This window comes from Rhopilema esculentum, chromosome 18 (genome assembly GCF_057945365.1).
Source record: "Rhopilema esculentum isolate cy_ngs chromosome 18, ASM5794536v1, whole genome shotgun sequence".
NCBI lineage: Eukaryota > Metazoa > Cnidaria > Scyphozoa > Rhizostomeae > Rhizostomatidae > Rhopilema > Rhopilema esculentum.
Window position 1 is genome coordinate 1,731,939 of NC_142832.1, and position 19,215 is coordinate 1,751,153.

The window sequence follows — 19,215 nt, forward strand, 5'->3', positions numbered from 1 at the left end:
TTGTTCCCAATAAGTATTAATTTTCTTTTGGACATCCGATCCCCCGCCAGTCCAAGACAAATTTTGCAGCCCCTGCAATGTTTACTTGCTATCCCCTGTGACCAGTCTGTAGAGTATGGCATGTGCACACCGGAGATATTTTTGTGCAAAACCTGTTGCACACCGGGTATTTTTAGGTGTGGCAAATAAGATTGGTGTGGCTTGGTGTGGTCCCATAGAAAATGTCAGCTGATAAAAACAAGCACAGTCGTGTATGAACAATTTGAGATATCATGAATCTTACTTGACAAATATACAAATAAAAACTTGCGCTATCTTCAACAGTATACTTCACACGCATTTTTACGGTGAAATGCGAATTCACAAATTTTAACCACAACGGGAAAATAGTCGGTGCACACCAGCACGCCAGACATTTTTGGTGGTGCACACCGGCACACCAGGCTTTTTGCTCGTGCACACCGGAGATCTCGTCGAAAAGTGCCACACTCTGCAGACCGGCCCTGTGAAGAAAAAAGCTTACCGAGCTTGTTACACGGGGGTATTGTACATCAGAGCAGCTGCAAACAGTTATTGCTTTACTTTCAACCAGCTCAGATGGTCTTGCATTTATGAGTGTCATCCTGTTTTTTCAATGATAATTCAAATGTAGAATGGACTAGATTTGTTAAGGCCCCAGAAATGCTATTTTCATTTTAAATCAGAATACAATTCCGGTAATAAACCTATTCTATGGGTAATACAGAAAATTAAAAGAGTATTGCTCAAATTTTACGTAAGATTGCAACGATTACCTATCTTTCAACGTTCCTAACAAATTAAGTCTCTAACTCATCATAAGCGGCATATTGATAAAAGCAAATAGGTGTACTCAGGTTTATATTTCCCAAAGATCAAACGATTATATCAGTGCGTCACACGTTTTATAGACTTACGAAATGAGTAGGTGTTCGGTGAAGCGGGTTTTCTGCATTTGCAAGGCGTCTGTATTCAAGCGGGAAACTTTATTGACAGATGGAAAAGCAGTTTTTCCATTACCGCCAATTGATAAAATCTGATTGATTTTTGAAGAAGGAATCAGACACCATTGACGTCATTCGTTATTTGGCCTCGCGTTATCAATTAGCGAAGAATTGAAGCTTCAACCTTTGCATGTTCTTTTTCCGATAACTGTTGTCTTTGAAGCTCTGGTTTTCAGGTTTGTGCCCATTAAAGAGTCATTGCTAACAATGAGCCATTGCGCTACGCAAGCATTCCATAATGCATTTTTAGACAGTCTGAAATCAATTTTGGTTAATCCGTAGAAGTTTACTGCCATTGTTTGGATCGTCGCCACGCTCGCAAAGGCCCATTGTTAGCAATTTGTCTTTAAAGCGAGATTGGGAAGGACAGATCCTCCTTACATATGCTGATAAGAAAAGCAACACGAACCTTTCTGCCAAAACAGTAGAATGAACATGTAGCATGAAAACGAGACCCGTGCTTTGATTGGTTGACTTGGTTATGACATATGACCGGGCCACAATGGTACACAAAGCTCTCAAGGAGATGTGCCCAGAAACTCTCAAGGGGAAGTTGACAAGGAGAACTCAGATCTCAAAATACTAAACTCGGAGAATAAACGATCTCAAAATACCTAAACAACGGCTGGAACTCTCAAAGAAAAGTTTTTCCTACGTCAAAGCAAAGGTCTGGAATGATATCCCGAATGACATATAAAATGTGGAATCTACTGACCTTTTTAAGCACAAAATGAAAACCTATCTCTTGGGCCAATAAAGTAAAATCTATACAGGAATAAGAGGTAATAATAGCATGACCTCCTGGTAGACCAGTTTAAGTTTGTTAAAGTTTTTGTTTTTGTTTCATATGTAACTAACTCTAATTATTTTTTAGTAAATCTGTAACTGAAGGAGGATCATGAATGATATGAAAATATGAATATGACTACCAGGCTTTCTAGCACGTGTTCCGCTATCAACCTGAGTTAAGGAGATGCGGTCGTTGAACAATAAAGATTGATCCAGCCGTTCCATTCAATATATATATACGGCTTTGAAGTGCAAGTTTGCTCTGTTTGTCAATTGGACTTGTTAAAAAAATTTCTTCTGCGGTTGACGTTTTATGCCGGTTACCACCAAGTTAAATATATACCCCCAAATTGTCTGTAATGCTGGTCCGATCTTGTCCGCTATAAAGAGGTTTAACTATCTTTTTCGAATGTTGAGAATAGTCTGTTTCTGTACTCTCTCATATTGTGAATTCTTTTAACAGGTTGTATGGCTAAGTATTGGTGATTTAATCTTGTACAAATATGCCAACGAGGAGCTTGGAATAAGTGTGCTGCGGTCGTTCCGGTTGCTGCGAGTTTTCAAGATCACAAGGTAGGCGCCGTAGCTACGTCACAAGCTACAAAGACTTCAAAACACTTAAACACTGCGCTGGTTTGATTGTATTAAAATGCTATTGGCCAGCATTAATTCCAAGGGCTTACAATCACTGTTTGTAGCTCTTGGTGTCAAGAAAAGTTTATTGCGGTCAACAGAAAGTTCAAAGATTTAGCGATATTTTAGAAGCAAAACATTAAAAAATCATTGATGGCAAATTTTGAGTTTAATTATCAGACATTTTCGGCAATTGATAAATAACGATTTGGACGTAGAATTTGTCTAGGCAATGTCTATTTAAAACAGTCATCTGTCAAGGGGCGGGGGAAGAATTTCTCTTTAAAAACAATCATACCGTAGCTTCTAAAGCTTACTTCAATATAAGAAGAGTACTCCCTCCCTGGCTAATCTTTGTAATCCACTATGGAGTCAATTGATTTTTGGCAAGAAAGACACTTCTGCTGAAAATCATAAAGGTGCACGTTTTCGTGCTTTTCATACGAAATACAAAAATTTTTTTAAAAAAAAGCCAAAGTTAGAGATACTTTGTACCCTTTTCCTTCCCTTTGTACCCCTAGTCCCCGGATCGTCCATTCCGGGACTTCTTATCACATAGATTACTTGTTTATGATAACAATTAGCTGATGTTTATGTAATTGTTCTTTAGGTTTTGGCGATCAATGCAAAATGTGGTGACGTCACTGATGAACAGCATCAAGTCGATTTTGAGTTTGATTTTGCTGCTGTTGCTGTTCATTCTCATTTTTGCCCTGCTAGGCATGCAGCTTTTCGGGGGAATGTATGTTTTGATCAGATTTTCCATTTACGCGCTAATGGATTTTTCATGAATCAGTAGTTCGTGATTTCATACTTGCTAATAGCTTGCCATGATACTGAGCCTCAAAATACAGTTTTATTTCTTGTTGGAGGCCAGGTAACATACTTATGTGTCTCAATATCATCATTATCATCATCATCATCATCAACATCATCATCATCATTATCATCATCATCATCATCATCATCATCATCGTCATCATCATCATCATGATCATCATCATCATCATCATCAATCATCATCACCCTAACATCCTTCCTCCACCCGTCTCTAGTTTCTCTGATTAAATCCTACATTTGGCATCCTGTCCACTCTCTAATGTCATCTAACCACGTTCGTTTTGGCCTTCCTTTCGGTCTATCACCCTCTACGTCTCAATATACGTCTCAATAAACAAGAGTGTGTTCTTCTTGACTGGAACTCAATTTCAACTTTCTACTTCAGGTTCCATAAAAGTATGACTCAAGCAAGAACGAATTTTGACGACTTTGTCAAAGCAATGTTGGCTGTATTTCAGGTGGGTTTTTTGCCTTTTTTATATGGTGACAAAAGTTGATAGAATAACAAACTCTGGTATGGTGGTGAAATTTCATTTGATAAAGAATTTGATTTGATTAAAAAAAATAAATGATGGTAAAGTCTGGTATGATGACGAAATTTGATAGCATCCTGAACTTTTTTATGATGATGGGATTTCATACAACAAAGTACCCTGATATGATGACAAAATTTGATATGATTACAAAATTAAATTGATGACGATATTTGACGTGACGAAAATTTTGATTTGATGAAAAAATTTGACATGATGGCGAAATTGATATTTCTTCAAAATTGAGTCGAGCAGCTATCTATGTTTTGGTAGTCTTTTAGCTTTATACCAAAGCAAGCTCTTTCAGAGAACATCAGACCATGAATTTGATATTGTTGTTTCCAATACCATGACATCACGAGGTAGAAAAGAATTCCAGGGCTCAAGACTTTGTGAACTCATTAATTTTGAGGTCATGAAGATGTCAACGCATTAAGACCTTGCAATACATATGGTTGAGTTTTTGAAACTTTCCTATCGGAAACTTGTTTTCTTCTTCTTTACTTGGTAGCCATCGCTAAAGCAATTGATTTTAATCGTTAATGACAGATAATGACAGGAGAAGATTGGAATTCGGTGATGTACAATGGTATCAGTGCTGCAGGGGGACCAAAATCATTCAAAGGAATGCTGGTGTCTCTTTATTTTGTGGCACTTGTTATCATTGGCAATTGTATCCTCTTCTAACAAATGTTTGTAATCAAAATAAAACGGATAATCTAATTTCAAAGATCAACCTCTTTCTTTTCTTTTTCCTCTTTATTTACAATGCCTCTTCAAGTCTTGACTGCTCGTATTCTTTTCCTAAGAAGTGTCAATATTCATTCCCACTTTTTGCAGATCATTTTTAACTTTGCTTCTGCTTTTCATTTTCGATCTTCCTCTTGATAAAGCCATGTCTATATTCGTCTTTGTCGGATGACCATCATTTTTTCAAGAACTGAAATTACCTGATGCTCTAATTGAATACCTTAATCTAACTTTGAGGTATTCTTTCTTATCCTTTGAAAAAATTAAATTTTGTTATTTATCATTTCTAGCTCCAGCCAGTTCGTTTGAAAAATCAGATATTATCCATAACGCCTTTTTCTATTGTGTTTACTTCTATTTAAAGGCAATCTGTCACGACGTTGATTGATTATGAGAACAAAGGGATTTTTCATTGTTTCCAGTCCCCCTTTAATTTATCGCATTGTAAAAAATATGGGGGAGCGCTGGAATCGTGTTTCGGCTATTGTTCCAGCTATTGTTCTCGTTAACCAATCCACAACGAGACAGATTGCCTTTAGGCTATAGATTTATACCTCTCTAAAAGAATTTTCTCAACCATACCCTTTTTACGTTGGCTGTCTGGAGAGTACTTCGTTAGTCCGGCGAGTATTAAGTGCAAGGAACTAATTTAAGGGTCCTTAACCCGTTTGCAGACACACTGCTGAATGTGTTTCTTGCTATCGCCGTTGACAATTTAGCGAACGCGCAGGCTTTGACACGTGACGAAGAACTTGAAATGAAGAAGCAAGAAGAAGCAAAACAAATGAGACGGAAGAAGATGAATGAAGATAAATGGAGCAAAGTACGCGCCGTGCCGAAGATCCTGGCAATAAGAAGGAGATCAGACATGAATGACAACCCATTTTCTGGGATGACATTTCAAAGAAGAGACCAAAATAATACAAGGTGTGGAAAACAGGCCAAGTTTGTTCTTAACTTTGATTAATCAAAATATTCCTATCCTCATTCAGTAGGAAGTGATAGGAGAATGAGAAGATTTCCAATGAATGAAATCACAAAAAGCTGCTGAAAATTGATGTGACTCAGGACAGACCTATATCTGTTTCGATATGTAAAAAGTTAGAACCATGTAAGTTGCCCCTTGAGACATTTGTGATTGACACCACATTCTTTAGGGCTGCATTGAGAATCGGAGAGAATGCAAGAACAGAATTGCTTCAGACAAGATTGGTTTTTTATGCGAGCCAAAATTCATAACGAAAAATAATTTTTTCCTTTGATAATTATCTTCTAGAAAAAGACCCGCAGATGTATCTAAGCAAAAAGAGTCGGTATGTTTATCATTGAATTAGAATTTAGATATTTTAATAAATAAATTAGACTAGATTCATTTCACAATATTTCACGCATGTTTCTTGCATGTTTCAAGCATTTTCCCGCAGATTTCCCGCGTTGCCTGTACTTGTTGACAGTGTTCCAGCAACCCATTCGAAGACCGTTTGCATATTAGATTATTTGTAATGTGAGCTTATTCTTTGTCATCAGTGCGCCAAACTCTGTTTTCTTTTGAAAAATGTTTCCTTACATAAGCAAATGTCTTTAGTCCTTTATTTGTGATTCTTTTTCGGCCAGTTTTAGGAATTGCAGATGTTTTTTACATTCTGCTTGCTTCCCAACACTGCGCACTGTAGATATCCAAAAAGCTTTGTTGAACAGATTTGATATCGTCTTTGAAATATGTTTCCGCTTCGTTTGAAAAATTAGGCCGGTGCTGAGAAGTTGTGCGACGTCGTGTTTGAATATCGCCGAACGAAGAAAGACGCTGCATCTCTAGGGGAATCTTCTCAAAGAACAGGGGAAGCTTCCCAAAGAACAAGAAACAGGTCCCGACCACATGGCTCAGGTTTGTTTTATTTTTTTTTAAAGCATCTAATTTTTAAATGCAGTCCCATTAAAACAATCTAGATTGAGACAGAGGTGTCGATGGCCTCATTTCCCTGCAGAATGTAAAGATTTTCCAAAAATCTTCTTCAAAATTCTTAAACTTTAAACTTTAAATTTTTTTAAACTTTAAACTCAGAGTCGCCCACAATGCAAAAAATATTCCACTCAAATTAAAAGACAATCCACGGTAGCGGATGGGTTTCTGTAGTAAATTAAAAAGGGGTGTCTCTTTTTAAAATCATCGAGTTTGCTATCCTTAGCAATGGCTATTTGAAAAGTTTGTCTCGGAGTTCGAATGATAAAATAGTGTGTTTTCATATCTCTGGTTTCATATGATCAAGACTTCCCTGTAGAAATACTTTCTTTAATTGTAGACTCTCATTGTTTCATCGTCCTAATGCAAACCCAAATAATATCAGTAAGATACTGTAAGTGAAGTTTTGTAAAAGGAAAGCAGGCCAATGGCGTTTTCAAGTAATAAAGGCGTTCAAATTTTGGTGTTTATCGCTGTATATGAAGAAAAGTGTTTTCTATGTTTCATGGAAATATATGCAAATGAGTGAACAGGCTCAACATATCTTCATGTTCTAGGTTGTTTTTACTCTGTTGTAGAGTAATGAGCCTTCTAGCTACCAACCACAGCTCCCTAAAATAACTGGATTTTCTAAAAGAAAAGCCCTGCAAAGAAGGGGCGTGAACATCCCTTGACTGGGCTTAAGCCAGAACTGGACCTTTAAATAGGGAATTTACACTCCCGGTGTGTACACTCTCATTCAGTGGTTTGCCTGAGCTCATCCGAGATGTGAAATGAACCCCTGTTCTCTCTGACTTGTCTGTGAACTTTCTATATCGTTAGATTGCTGTGTTTTATTCTAGAGCGAATCATTCGGTGTCATTACCTTATTCTTTTTTCTTTTGCTCTTATTTCTTGTACTAGCTAATAAACTATCCTTATCAATCTTTTCTCTTTTGCAACAGGAAGCTCTCAAACCAAAATTCTGCAGAGAAGACAGCTGTCCGCCGTAAAAATCATCCACGGACGCTCCCTGTTTCTCTTCTCGACGAACAACAGGTTCCGGCTATTTTGTCACAGCTTGGTGAGCCTGAAGCATTTTGATCATATCATGCTTGTTATTATCATACTGAGCAGCATTATCTTGGCAATGGAAGATCCGCTGGTTGTTTCATCCAAGCACAATGATGTAAGTTTTCCTGTTTGTTGACATCCATTTCACGCCATTGTACAAAATATTATATATGGGCTGTGCCAAGCAGGGGTAGGGTAGGGTTGTAGTGCTATGACGGGGCTCTTCCAATATAATGCTCAAAATCTGTCGCAAGAACTAGAGAAGGGTTACGTTTTGTTACTAACAAGCCCCTGACTGGGCCCCGTGCATCCATGTAGCCTCCCCTATTTCCTCGAAGGGCCCCTCATTTTTGAGTCTGCATGCAGCCTCTACTCTTTCTGTGGCTTAGGCTATTTTTCCACGTTCAATTTGGAACCGTAACGATTTTGGCACGGATATGCCTCGAATTTAACGGGATCATGGCAAATTTGGCTACTTATGAATTAGATTCTAATTGGAACAGGACTCGTGGAAACGGGAGGAACGGTTCCAATTGGGCATGGATGGCACACAAGGACCATGGAAAATCCTCTCTTTCCTTCTCTCTAACTGGGTACTGTTTTTTGAACATTGCGGTCAAGTCTTTTGCAGTAAATAATTGTCTCCCCGTCTTTTTCCTTAGCAAACTTTGCAGATTTGTAGTCTAGGAGAGCTGTTATCTAAATAGGAGAGCTGTTTCTTCTCCGTAAGGCTAAAAGATCTAACTTGATTGATTTTCGATTTTTGCTCTTGACCTAAATGAACGAAGCTTGAAGAAAAGAAATTGGGGTGCTTTGCAGCTTTGTAGGCGAGGATTTTCTGAGTAGGAGAGCTCCTTCTTCTTCCATACAGCTAAAAATATTGAACTTGGTTTGCCATGCTGATTGCTTTTAGATCATTGCTCTTGGCCGAAAGGAACAAAGTTCAAAGAAAAGAAACTGGGATGCTTTGCAGTTTTGCCAGAACCGGCTTCGTGTAGACGCAAGGCCTAACTGTACTCTCTTTGATACTGTTGCATTTTATTTGCTTTTTTAATCATTTCAAGTAATTTACGTCAAATTCCTTCAAAGCGGAAAATTTGTGGTACAACCGTTGAGGCTAAAGGCACCAAGCACTTTACATGGAATAAGGCCTTGCCGCTTTTTCGAGAGGGGGGCTTTCTCGAGAAGGGGGGGGCGTTTCGAGGATTTACGGTAACATGGAAAAGGGCCTTGCCGCTACTTCCCTAATCACCATGCTCTTGGTTTGAAAGTTCATGCCGAATCACCGTTTTAGTGTGCATTTAATTGACGCCGCTTTGTCCGTTACGCTGCCTGTTGGAAGAAGCAACTTTACCTAGGCGAATGGAATGATATGCTCATGTATATGCTAATTCTCAGGCGTGGCAAATTAAGATCCCAAAAAAACATTTTTTTACGAACGTGGTTACAAATGCTGCTGAGTGCTGAAAGAAAAAATAATATTTGCTTTCAAAGCGCATTGTGCAGATTAGATAGAAAGTCGCACCAGGCGTCGTTTTTTAGCTGCAAGAAAAATGCTGTTTTCCGTAGCCTTTGACGTCGTAATATGCCAAGGTTTCTTCAAAACATCAAATTTATCTCTCTCTCTTTTGCAGCTGCTGAGAGACATCGATATTGCATTTGTGTCAATTTTTACTTTTGAAGTGTTGTTAAAGGTATTTCTGATTATGTTTATCAATTCTCACCTTGACTGAATTTCTTAATTTTCATTTTTAAAAATTTCAGCTTTTTCAATATCTTTATTTGTTTTTCGATTCATCTGAATGGGGTTTTACAAATACTTTGGTGTGTTTCCAAAGTTTCCGCTAGATAAATTTGCTCCAAAAAACAGCAGAAATTGGAATTCTCCACGCAGTCCTTTAGGGTTTACTTAGTTGATAGTCCATTTATTGTTTCTACTTTTAGTTCAAAGGGAATAATTTTGAGAACTTAATTTGAATAGTATACAACTATTTTAATTATGTTTCAGTAGATTGTGTTTTAGTAAAAATTTATCAACACTCTTTCTCATGCCTATGCGAAGCTGCAGATTTCTTGGTCCTAAGACTATATAAACCAAAATCAATTTTTTGTTCGCTAAAACTTTTACCCCCAACTCTGAAGGGTGTTTTGCAGTCCCTATGGATACATAAACAGGAAGATACACAGTTCCCTCCCGTTTTTTCTTGGTTTTATTTCAAAATTTGTTTACTTTTTCATAGATAGTTGCTCATGGTTTTATATTACATAAAGGCTCATATCTTCGAGATTGGTGGAATGTTATTGATACCTTTATCGTCGCCTGCAATATCACGGCTATAGTATTAAGGTTTCATTTTCTTTCTTATAACATTTTATTTGCTTTGCGATTTTGTCTTTCATGTTTTTTCTTCCTGATTTGCTTTTTCTTTTCTTAATTCTTCTCTTTACTTCTTGGTTTTCTTTATCATTTCTATCTTCCTTTCTTGTTCACTTGCTATCTTTCTTGCTTTCTCTCTTCTTTTGCTTTTTTGCTCTTCTCTTTTTCATTTCTCTCTCTTCGCTTAACAATTTTTAGCGTCTCACATTTCCAAGAGCGAGCAGCCTCAACCTTCTATTTCAGCGCATTTCTAGCCTTTCATATATTTATTTATTTCTCTGGTTTTCTCTTGATCTTTTATAGTCCATTTTTCAAATTGTCTGTTTTGTGATTTAAATTGTTCTCAACTACAATGTGTATAAAAGGCTCAAAAAATGAGATGAGACACTGAGATGGCTGAAAAATTAGCTAACGTTCTCAGAATAAGTGAGCTGATTGTTTGAGTAATAATGATATTTTAATTCTTATTATTTTAAAGATTAATTATATGATAAATGTTTTTAATGATTTATTCACTATTTTAAGTCAAACGATTGTTTATTCATTCTTTCATTTGATGGTTTTCTTCTTAATTGTATATAATTCATTAATTGTTTGTTTGTTTATTAATTTGTTTCTTAACATAGTTCCATTCTTAGCAAATTAACATTAAACATGGTTCTTATCAAAGCTTGTTTATTTTTCAGTTACCAGGGTGACGACTTAGCTTCGGGTGGAGGCCAGACGTTAAAGTCAATGAGGGTTTTGCGAGTTTTTAGGCCACTAAGAGTTGTAAACAAGCTGGAAAAATTAAAGGTTTTTAGTTTGCAGTTTTTTTACGAATATAGTTAAATGAATTTTTGTTTCAATTTGCGATCATTAATCCAGCATACTAACTCATATTTCAATTTTCAATAAGAATAACCAATGCATTTTTGCCAAACATTGTCGATCTTTTTGAGAAGCAAATAATATTAATAAAATATTAGCTCTTCATATTCCACTGCTAGAGGTTCTCCATCAACTATTTTTTCATTTTCATTTCATTTTCAAATAATTTAAGGAGGGTAGACCTTAGGTGAATGCGGGTTTACAAGGGGCCCTCCATCTGATTTTTCAATTTTACAATAAAAACAAAGCTAAATTTTAATTGTGTTCTAGTTTAACCAGTTGTTTGCAATTGCTTTAAACACCTTGGAAGTTGATTATTTCGACGTTTTCAGCGAATTTATCTTGCATCTCATTCACTGTACAAGAAGAAGTAACATCAAATTAATTCATGACATTTTTATTTTCAGGTCGTATTCCAGTGCATGGTTTTCTCGTTGAAAAGAGTGATAAACATAATAATCATCACCATGCTGTGTTTGTTTATGTTTGCTGTTATTGGTGTACATCTATTTCAAGTACGATTTAATTTAAATATTTTGTTAATGATAATACTTTTAAAAACTACCTGAGTTCAAATTTACTTTTGTTTAGAAAGAAATCGTCTCTTTTTGGCGAGCCTTTTCAACTTTGCTAATGGCGCAGGGACATGTTCGAAGCGATTCCATTTGCTTTCAATTGGCCTACTTCGAGGACATTATTTTCCTCAACTTTTGGTCGCTTTCATAGAATGTTTTTCTATCTCATTAGTTGCGGGTGATAAATCTTAAATCTACGCTAGGATATACTTCCTTTTCGTTTTTCACTCTTGAAAAATAAATTTATTAACAATGTAGCTTTTTCTACGTTTTCTGTCTATGTTTCAATTATTATTATTTTATTACCGCTCAAGTTTGTTTTGTAGCAATTATTGCTACCGCTCAAGTTTGTTTTGAAAAAAATATGCAAGTATTTGTTGCTGTAGCTAAATTCCGAAACACAACTTCACAAAACTTCTTATGTAAAAAGGCTCTTGATATTCTTGATTCTGTTCTTTCGTCAACCTTCCATGTCGTGTTCCCTTCTAACCAAGCCATCACATTTTTTAGGGCAAGTTTCAAAGCTGTAATGACGTCACAAAACTAACCAGAGAGGAATGCCAGTATGATAATTGATTTTTCATTCAATTTTGTGGCTGAAAATTGAACTTGTTATCATATATGATGCATATATCATCATTATTTTCTATTTTTTACCTTTAGTTTAATCGTCCGGTTGTTTTAGCAGTCTTGTGGTTTTTAAGACCCCGGTTTCAAATCTGAAGCATCTGAAATCCATCAAATATGATATTTCTATACAGTGGTTATCAATGGAGTTGAGCGTGTTGTACTTCGAGTAATGAGCAAAATACCATAAAATAACGACTTTGAACAAGAACGAAATTAAAGTACGATGTTTCAAGCATATCTCTTCATAAGTTAAAAAGAGTACCGTTACTCCTCCTATTGTTTTACCTTATGAAGAGATATGCTTGAAACGTCGCACTTTAATTTCATTTTTGTTCAAAGTCGTCATTTCATTGCATTAATGATATTGCTATAGACTGTCGTTATTTTTACTACAGGGGAGAATTCTTCATGATGAAAAACTGGCATCTCTCTGAACTAGCGGTAATAATCATTTTTATCATATCTAGTATTTGAATTTTTTATTGCAGATATTAATATAGAGATAAAAACGTTTAACTATCTTACTTTCTTAAAAATATACAGAATCGAAAAGTAAAAGTTATGGCTGGTATGGGTAATAAGGTTAAGGGAAGTATGGGTAATATAGTGAAGGGCAGTATGTGTAATATAGTGAAGGGCAGTATGGGTAATATAGTGAAAGGCAGTATGGGTAATATGGTGAAGGGCAGAATGGGTAATATAGTGAAGGGCAGTATGGGAATTACCAGAGGCGCCCTTCAATAATATTTTTCTCTTTGTTAGTAAAACATGCAAAAGAGTGCTTAAATTATATATATATATGTTACGATATCGAAATCATTCAGTCGCCAGAGGTAACTGGTAGCTAATTGAATAATCAAAAGGTAAACTAACTGTATTTTTTAGATCTGTATGATTTATGGATATAATCTCAATGTACCGTATTTAGATCATACGAGAGACTTGCCATCTTTGTTAGTATCTGATTTAGATATTAAATTTCCTTCTATTGTCCACCATATTCGAAAGTACTTCTTCTTTGCAAAATACTTAAAGTTTTGTTTTATTATCAGGTCCTGCCTCGTGTCTGGAAAACATTTGAATTCAATTTTGATACAGTGCCTTCTGCCATGCTGACACTTTTTACATCTGCAACTGGCGAAGACTGGCCCAGGTAAATCTTCATGTGTATTTGGGACTGTTCTTTCTATTCCAGCCATGTGCATAACTCCCTTTAACGGCACAACACTTTTTATGCTTGTTTGATGCTTGCAGTTGATATAAAGCATAGCTTTGTGTTCCAATCAGTTTAGTAATATTCTTAATGACGTCAGTATGATCTTGTCCTACCCAGTCCCCTAGCTCTAGCTTCATTTTCTGACCTGAAGATTTTGTACAGCTATCAGTGATTTTTTCGCCGCCTTTTTATGAAATCTACACCAGGACTAATTTAAGTCACCTACTTCAATTCTAGTCTATATTAGTGCCAATTCCACTTCAGTCCCACTATGAACGAACGTGTTTATAATGGCTTTTGTTTCAATTCACTAATCATTTTGCTGCATCATCTTTTTGATACAATACTGAAAGTATTTTCAGGAGTAATCTAATTTAAAGAATAAAAACGGAAGTTTGATTGCGCTATAGTTTCATATTTCATAGTTTCATAGTTTCGTGAATTCTATATAATGCGCAAAACAATGTTTTAAACAGACAAAACGCATAGTAGAGAGTACAAGAGAGACAGCAGTAATGAATGAAACAGACTAATGAATCACCACTGGCCTAATGCTCTGTGAGGCTTTTCGACTTCACTACTTCAATATAATAGTACACAAGTACAATCAAAAGTCGCCAATCACTTGCCTATTTTTGTTTGCAGAGTCATGCATATAACAATCGATTCAACCAAAGTCGATCATGGCCCAGTACTAGACAACCGTGTGCACATGTCCCTGTACTACGTCTGTTTCGTTGTCATCTTCAGTTTCTTCTTCCTGAATATTTTTGTTGCTTTGATCATTGTCACATTTCAAGAAAGAGGCGAACGGGAGCTGACTGGATGCGAATTAACAAAAAACCAGGTAACGCCTCACCTCCCCCCCCCCCTGATTTACCTTCTATTTTCCATTTTTTATGTTTTTACGATGCTCAAGAGTATTGGTGATCAAGACCTCCAGCGAAGCACCAATCTCTAGCTAACAAGAAAATGCAATTACCCCCGTGCTGGAGCGCGAATCTACTACTTTTTTTGTTATGATTCTTCTCTTAAACAAGCAAAGCATTGTCTATTTAACTTACTTGAGGCAATTCATGATCTTTCACAGGTCTTTGCACCTTCCATTGATACCTTTATACTTCATACTTTATACTCCAGAGTGATCATTGGGTCCTCACGTATTTATTCTGCCAAAACGTTTTTGGTTTTTCGCGTTTCATTTTCTTGTGAACTGTTCTTTGTTGGTTTTTCTGTCAAGGCGATTGTTATCTGCTTCTGAATTGTTGAAAGCATTTCTTGACTAATTTTTTTTTCTAGAATATATATTCATAATTCAGATGCAAAGCATTATATCTTGTTAAAAAGACTCATAAGAAGTCAGACACGAAAATTCGGCTATCCATCTAAAACCCATCTTTATGTACTGAGTAATGATTTTGATTAATGGTTTGTTTTCTGTTCGCATATCCAGCGAGCCTGTCTGCAGTTTGTGCTACAAGCAAAGCCAAGACAAAGATTCATGCCACAAAACAAAGACGGCGTCTGCTACAAAGTCTGGCGAGTTGTAGACTCAAAACTGTTTGAGATCGCCATCATGACGCTGATTGCTCTCAACGCCATTGTGCTTATGCTTTCGGTAGGAGATACTATATAGTTTTAGAAGACTTCCCACTTTAATGTTTAATGATACTCTAATATGTTGCAGAAGTATGCAAATCATATTGTGTTTGTTTACAGATTTGTGTTGAAAGTATCCACTCCTATATGAGTTTCTGAGAACCATTATTTTACCGGTTTTTTCTATAATTTTAAACGTTAAACGTTTTTTCTATAATTTTTTCTATAATTTTTTCTATAAGTTTACAGCGTAGAAAGGGCTGTAAACGCTTTCGTTTGTAGATCAGGATGGTTCTAAGGTGCTTCTCCGAATTTCATTCTTATTTTTGTTTGAAGTTGTTTTTATCATGTTGGCCAATATGATGAAAAATGCCACACGAGCTTGGTCCGAAATTGTGCTTTTATTATCTATCTTATTGCGACCGTCTTATATTCTTGTTTATTACTAAGAATTATTTTATGACTAAGACTAAATTGACATAATCTGCTGACTTCTAAACATTTTTGCATTTTTACTTTCTCCGGAAATCTTTTGCTCACCCACTTCCCCAATAAAACTATTTGAAATGCACCCCTGGTATATCCTAAGTGTAACTCATGTCTTAGTTTGTGCTGTTGAGTTTTAATTTTCATCGAAAACAAAACAAAAGTGTATCAGCGTCTTAAAAAGCACTTTACTTTTGTCAGACTGCAGATGAGAGTCCCACGTATAGAGATACTCTGGAGATGCTCAACCTCTTTTTCACGCTGATATTCACCTTAGAAGCCTGCCTCAAACTCATTGCTTACAAACTGGTATGGTTTTTTGTATCTCTGGTAGCACATCCTCGGCTTGACTACTAGAATAATACAGCTGATGTGTATCACGCAATTTATTGTTGGTGTTTACGAAGAAACCCCAAATATGCTGGGGTTCTTTGTTGATTTTTACATTAAGAATCTCGGGTTTGCATCACTGGTCTTGTGGGGAAATTTCTAACAGTTTTCTTCCATTAATGGAAGTTCAAGAGACAAATCTTTTACCATATGAAAGGAAATCTTTCCATTACTATACATATTTTGTGATCATGACTAACCTAGTGCTGTCAAAGAATATTTAGCTCACCTGAGTATGTATATTTAAATCCTAACAATAGATTAAAAACCTGTTTAGCCTTTTAAGCTAAATATTATTTTAAACAGCTCCCTTTTACACGATGTTCTATTTTTCAGAATTATTTCAGAGATGGATGGAATGTCTTTGACTTCTTAATTGTTTTCATGACCTTAATTGGTGCTTTTGTCAACCATTACAAGAATGTAAGTTACACTGTTTAAAGAACCATAATTCTGTTTCAAGGGCTTGTGATATCTTTGGAACACTTTTGTACATTTACAAGTGTTTGCAAAAGGTTACCAAAAAAAAATTAAACGTTTGTTAACCTTCTTCAATTCTTGTAGACCTTGCTAGACCTTTGTTGACGTTGCTTGAAGTTTTTAGACGTTGTTCTACATTAGCAGAGTTGTTGCTCGATGTTTGTGGTTGTTGCTCGACACTTGTAGTTGTTGCTTGACGTTTGTAAACAGTGCTCGATGTTTGTAGACATCGCTCTAGGCTAGCAGACGTTGCTGGACTTTGTTTGCAGACCTTGCTCGATATTTTTGGACATTACTCGACTTGTTGTAGAAGCTGTTCGACACTTTTAGACGTTGTTCGACGTTTTAAGACAGTGCTCGACCCGCTTGTAGACGCTGTTCAAAACTTTTAGACGTTGTTCAACTTTTATAGACAATGTTTGACACTCTTTGTAGACGCTGTTCGACGCTTTTAGACGTTGCTCGACCTAAGAAGACACGTTTGTAGACGTTGCTCGACATTTGTAAACATCAGGAGACAGATTCTTCGATTGTGTATAATATTTTTCCTCTAGTTGGCGTGAGTAGCTTTTCATTTCACAAACGTTCTGATATTATATATTATTGCTTTCAGGATTCAACTATCGACCCGAGTTTCTTCAGGCTTTTCCGTGCCTTCAGGTTGATCAAACTTCTGAAGCAAGGCTACAATATTCGTGTTTTGTTATGGACATTCTTACAATCTTTTAAGGTTTGCGATTTCAATTCTTGCCAGTACGACTAAATTTATATCAAAGCAGGAAAATAAAACCTAGCATTTTATCAAAGCTGGGTTTCAGCTTTACCTTAATTGAGGTTTTATTTGATCCAGTTCAATCTTTCTTTTGGCTCATTTCTTTTCATTTTCTGGATTCAGCGATAATGGCAATGTCTGATTTTTTGGTAAAAATCGTCATACATTTTGCAGGATAACTTAAAAAATCTGTGTGAACATTTCAGGCAGAAGGAAGCCTTCAGTGTAATGTTATTTTGGACTGGGACTGTTCCAGATGATATATGTTTGTTTCAATGAAAACAATGCAAATCAGCTTAATGTTTAACGACCCTTTGGTGCACGTAAAGTGACGTCATCCTATACCAGGAATCTTGCAGCTGTTTGATTTGTTAAACATTACTTCTTGCAGGCCTTACCCTATGTCATGCTCCTGATATTGATGCTGTTCTTCATATACGCTGTTATTGGAATGCAAGTAAGTAGCATTGTTTTGTATCTTATGAAGGACAGTCACGTGTTTTTAAGAGGAGGGCAATACGTTTTTGAAGCTCCTAGCTGCACAATCTTGACTTAATTGATGAGATAAGTCTAGTTAACAAATGTTATTTCCTTCTGTGTAAGGATTGTTATGATTCTAGTTCATTTGAAATCTTAGAGAAGTGAACCCAATATAAGATGGATCAAAAGTTTCTAGTTTACTCAATCAATTTCTTTATCGTATTATCTTTAAACAGAAATGAAAATTTTTATCTTTAGAAGAAAAAGTTGTAGGAAAAATTTGAATTCTGAAGACTCACTCAGCTAGCTACAAATGACACCTTCCTTCCTTCTGATTTCTTTTCGTTTTATTCTTTCTTGCCTTCTTTTTCTTCGAATAAGTCTGGTTTTAACTTATAAATTCATTTTCCCCGTGTAATGATTATTATGTTTAAATTTTCAATTTGTTTTATTTTTAGCTGTTTGGAAGAGTTAAGTTAGACCGGAAAACACAACTGAATGATTTCAACAATTTCACCTCCTTTTCGAAGGCTTTGCAAGTCCTCTTCAGGTAATTAACAAAAAAATTTATTGGTTGATGTAAAAGAACATTCATCTCTCTTAGGCTAGGCAGTAATGATTACCACGAGCGATCTGATAAATTGTTTTGTTTTGAATCTTTGTCTTCTGTCGTTGGTTTTTCGAAGTATGAATTTGTGAAGTAAAAACTTCTGTTTGAGACTTATTGTATTGTATCAATTGGTCATATGGTATTTTGAATCACCTTTAAGTTAAAACCTCTAAAAATCTCTTAGAGAAATAGAAAACAAAAAAATAAAATTTGTTTACGATGCATCACATTTCAGACACTCAGATCTTCCCTTTCCAGAGGGTTGAGATGCTGCTATGCTTAGAAATTATTGGAACATTGTAGCCTAATGGCTGATTAAGATCACTTAATAATTGCTCTAGCTGGTACCATGTAAACAACTCTTTTAGACTGGTACCATTATAAGTGTAAGCGTGCAGGTAGCTTTGTATTGCTAATTTTCTATTTGTAATTTTTTCACTTGGCCTCTTGAAACCAAGTGATATCACTGGCAAGGTGACCATGTAAAAAATGCTGAAAATGAAATGAAACTGCATTTCTGAGTTTAAAACATGGCACCCAAACACAACCTTTATATTAGATCAAATGTTGCTCCTTGCTTGTGTAAATGAAATGTTTCCTTACAGTTTTTAAAGCCATTAAGCTTTTTTCCAAAAAGGGTTTGGTTTGCCCATGTTATCCTCTTTGGCTTCAACTAGGCCCCGTCGTTACTGCGTAGCAGCTTACCTCTTTGCTGTTAGCAAACATTGCTTATTTATATTAATACCCTCCTCCACAGGTGTGCAACGGGTGAAGCTTGGCACATGGTGATGCTTGCATGTTCCAGTCATGCTGTTTGTTATGATGACGAGAGCAAAATATGTGGATCGACAATAGCAGCGAGCATCTATTTCTGTTCCTTCTATTTCTTCTGCTCCTTTTTGGTATGTTTCTTTTTAAGAGATTTCATCGTGTCAGTTCAGAGCCTTTAGCAGTAAGTAAAAAAAGTGAGATCTTACTGCAAGCTGAAGCTTTTCGTCTGACATCCTTCATACTATAAAACGTCAGAATAAGGCCCGAAAAGATCAAGAAGGAAAATATACACCAAGTTGTGGATCGAAATAGGCGTGATCGAAATAGTTATTTGTAAAACACAATGATGTTTGTGTATTGCAGACACCTGTGGCCTTAA

At 36.0% G+C, this 19,215-nt stretch overlaps 1 protein-coding gene across 7 annotated transcripts in view; it reads left to right on the forward strand.

Moving 5' to 3' along the window:
- LOC135696748 (voltage-dependent L-type calcium channel subunit alpha-1D) overlaps nucleotides 1-19,215 on the forward strand; it is a 70,691-nt gene that overhangs the window by 42,663 nt on the left and 8,813 nt on the right. For all 7 annotated transcript variants that reach the window (XM_065216244.2, XM_065216242.2, XM_065216245.2 and 4 more), the window contains 23 exons: nucleotides 2,275-2,384; nucleotides 3,055-3,186; nucleotides 3,670-3,742; nucleotides 4,367-4,490; nucleotides 5,242-5,494; nucleotides 5,844-5,880; nucleotides 6,314-6,452; nucleotides 7,472-7,695; nucleotides 9,215-9,274; nucleotides 9,821-9,927; nucleotides 10,644-10,752; nucleotides 11,235-11,342; nucleotides 11,913-11,965; nucleotides 12,428-12,473; nucleotides 13,085-13,185; nucleotides 13,894-14,095; nucleotides 14,702-14,866; nucleotides 15,535-15,642; nucleotides 16,060-16,146; nucleotides 16,817-16,933; nucleotides 17,367-17,432; nucleotides 17,914-18,005; nucleotides 18,823-18,967. In XM_065216244.2, the coding sequence (XP_065072316.2) occupies nucleotides 2,275-2,384; nucleotides 3,055-3,186; nucleotides 3,670-3,742; nucleotides 4,367-4,490; nucleotides 5,242-5,494; nucleotides 5,844-5,880; nucleotides 6,314-6,452; nucleotides 7,472-7,695; nucleotides 9,215-9,274; nucleotides 9,821-9,927; nucleotides 10,644-10,752; nucleotides 11,235-11,342; nucleotides 11,913-11,965; nucleotides 12,428-12,473; nucleotides 13,085-13,185; nucleotides 13,894-14,095; nucleotides 14,702-14,866; nucleotides 15,535-15,642; nucleotides 16,060-16,146; nucleotides 16,817-16,933; nucleotides 17,367-17,432; nucleotides 17,914-18,005; nucleotides 18,823-18,967 (2,658 nt within the window). The remainder of the gene's footprint in view (nucleotides 1-2,274; nucleotides 2,385-3,054; nucleotides 3,187-3,669; nucleotides 3,743-4,366; nucleotides 4,491-5,241; nucleotides 5,495-5,843; nucleotides 5,881-6,313; nucleotides 6,453-7,471; nucleotides 7,696-9,214; nucleotides 9,275-9,820; nucleotides 9,928-10,643; nucleotides 10,753-11,234; nucleotides 11,343-11,912; nucleotides 11,966-12,427; nucleotides 12,474-13,084; nucleotides 13,186-13,893; nucleotides 14,096-14,701; nucleotides 14,867-15,534; nucleotides 15,643-16,059; nucleotides 16,147-16,816; nucleotides 16,934-17,366; nucleotides 17,433-17,913; nucleotides 18,006-18,822; nucleotides 18,968-19,215) is intronic.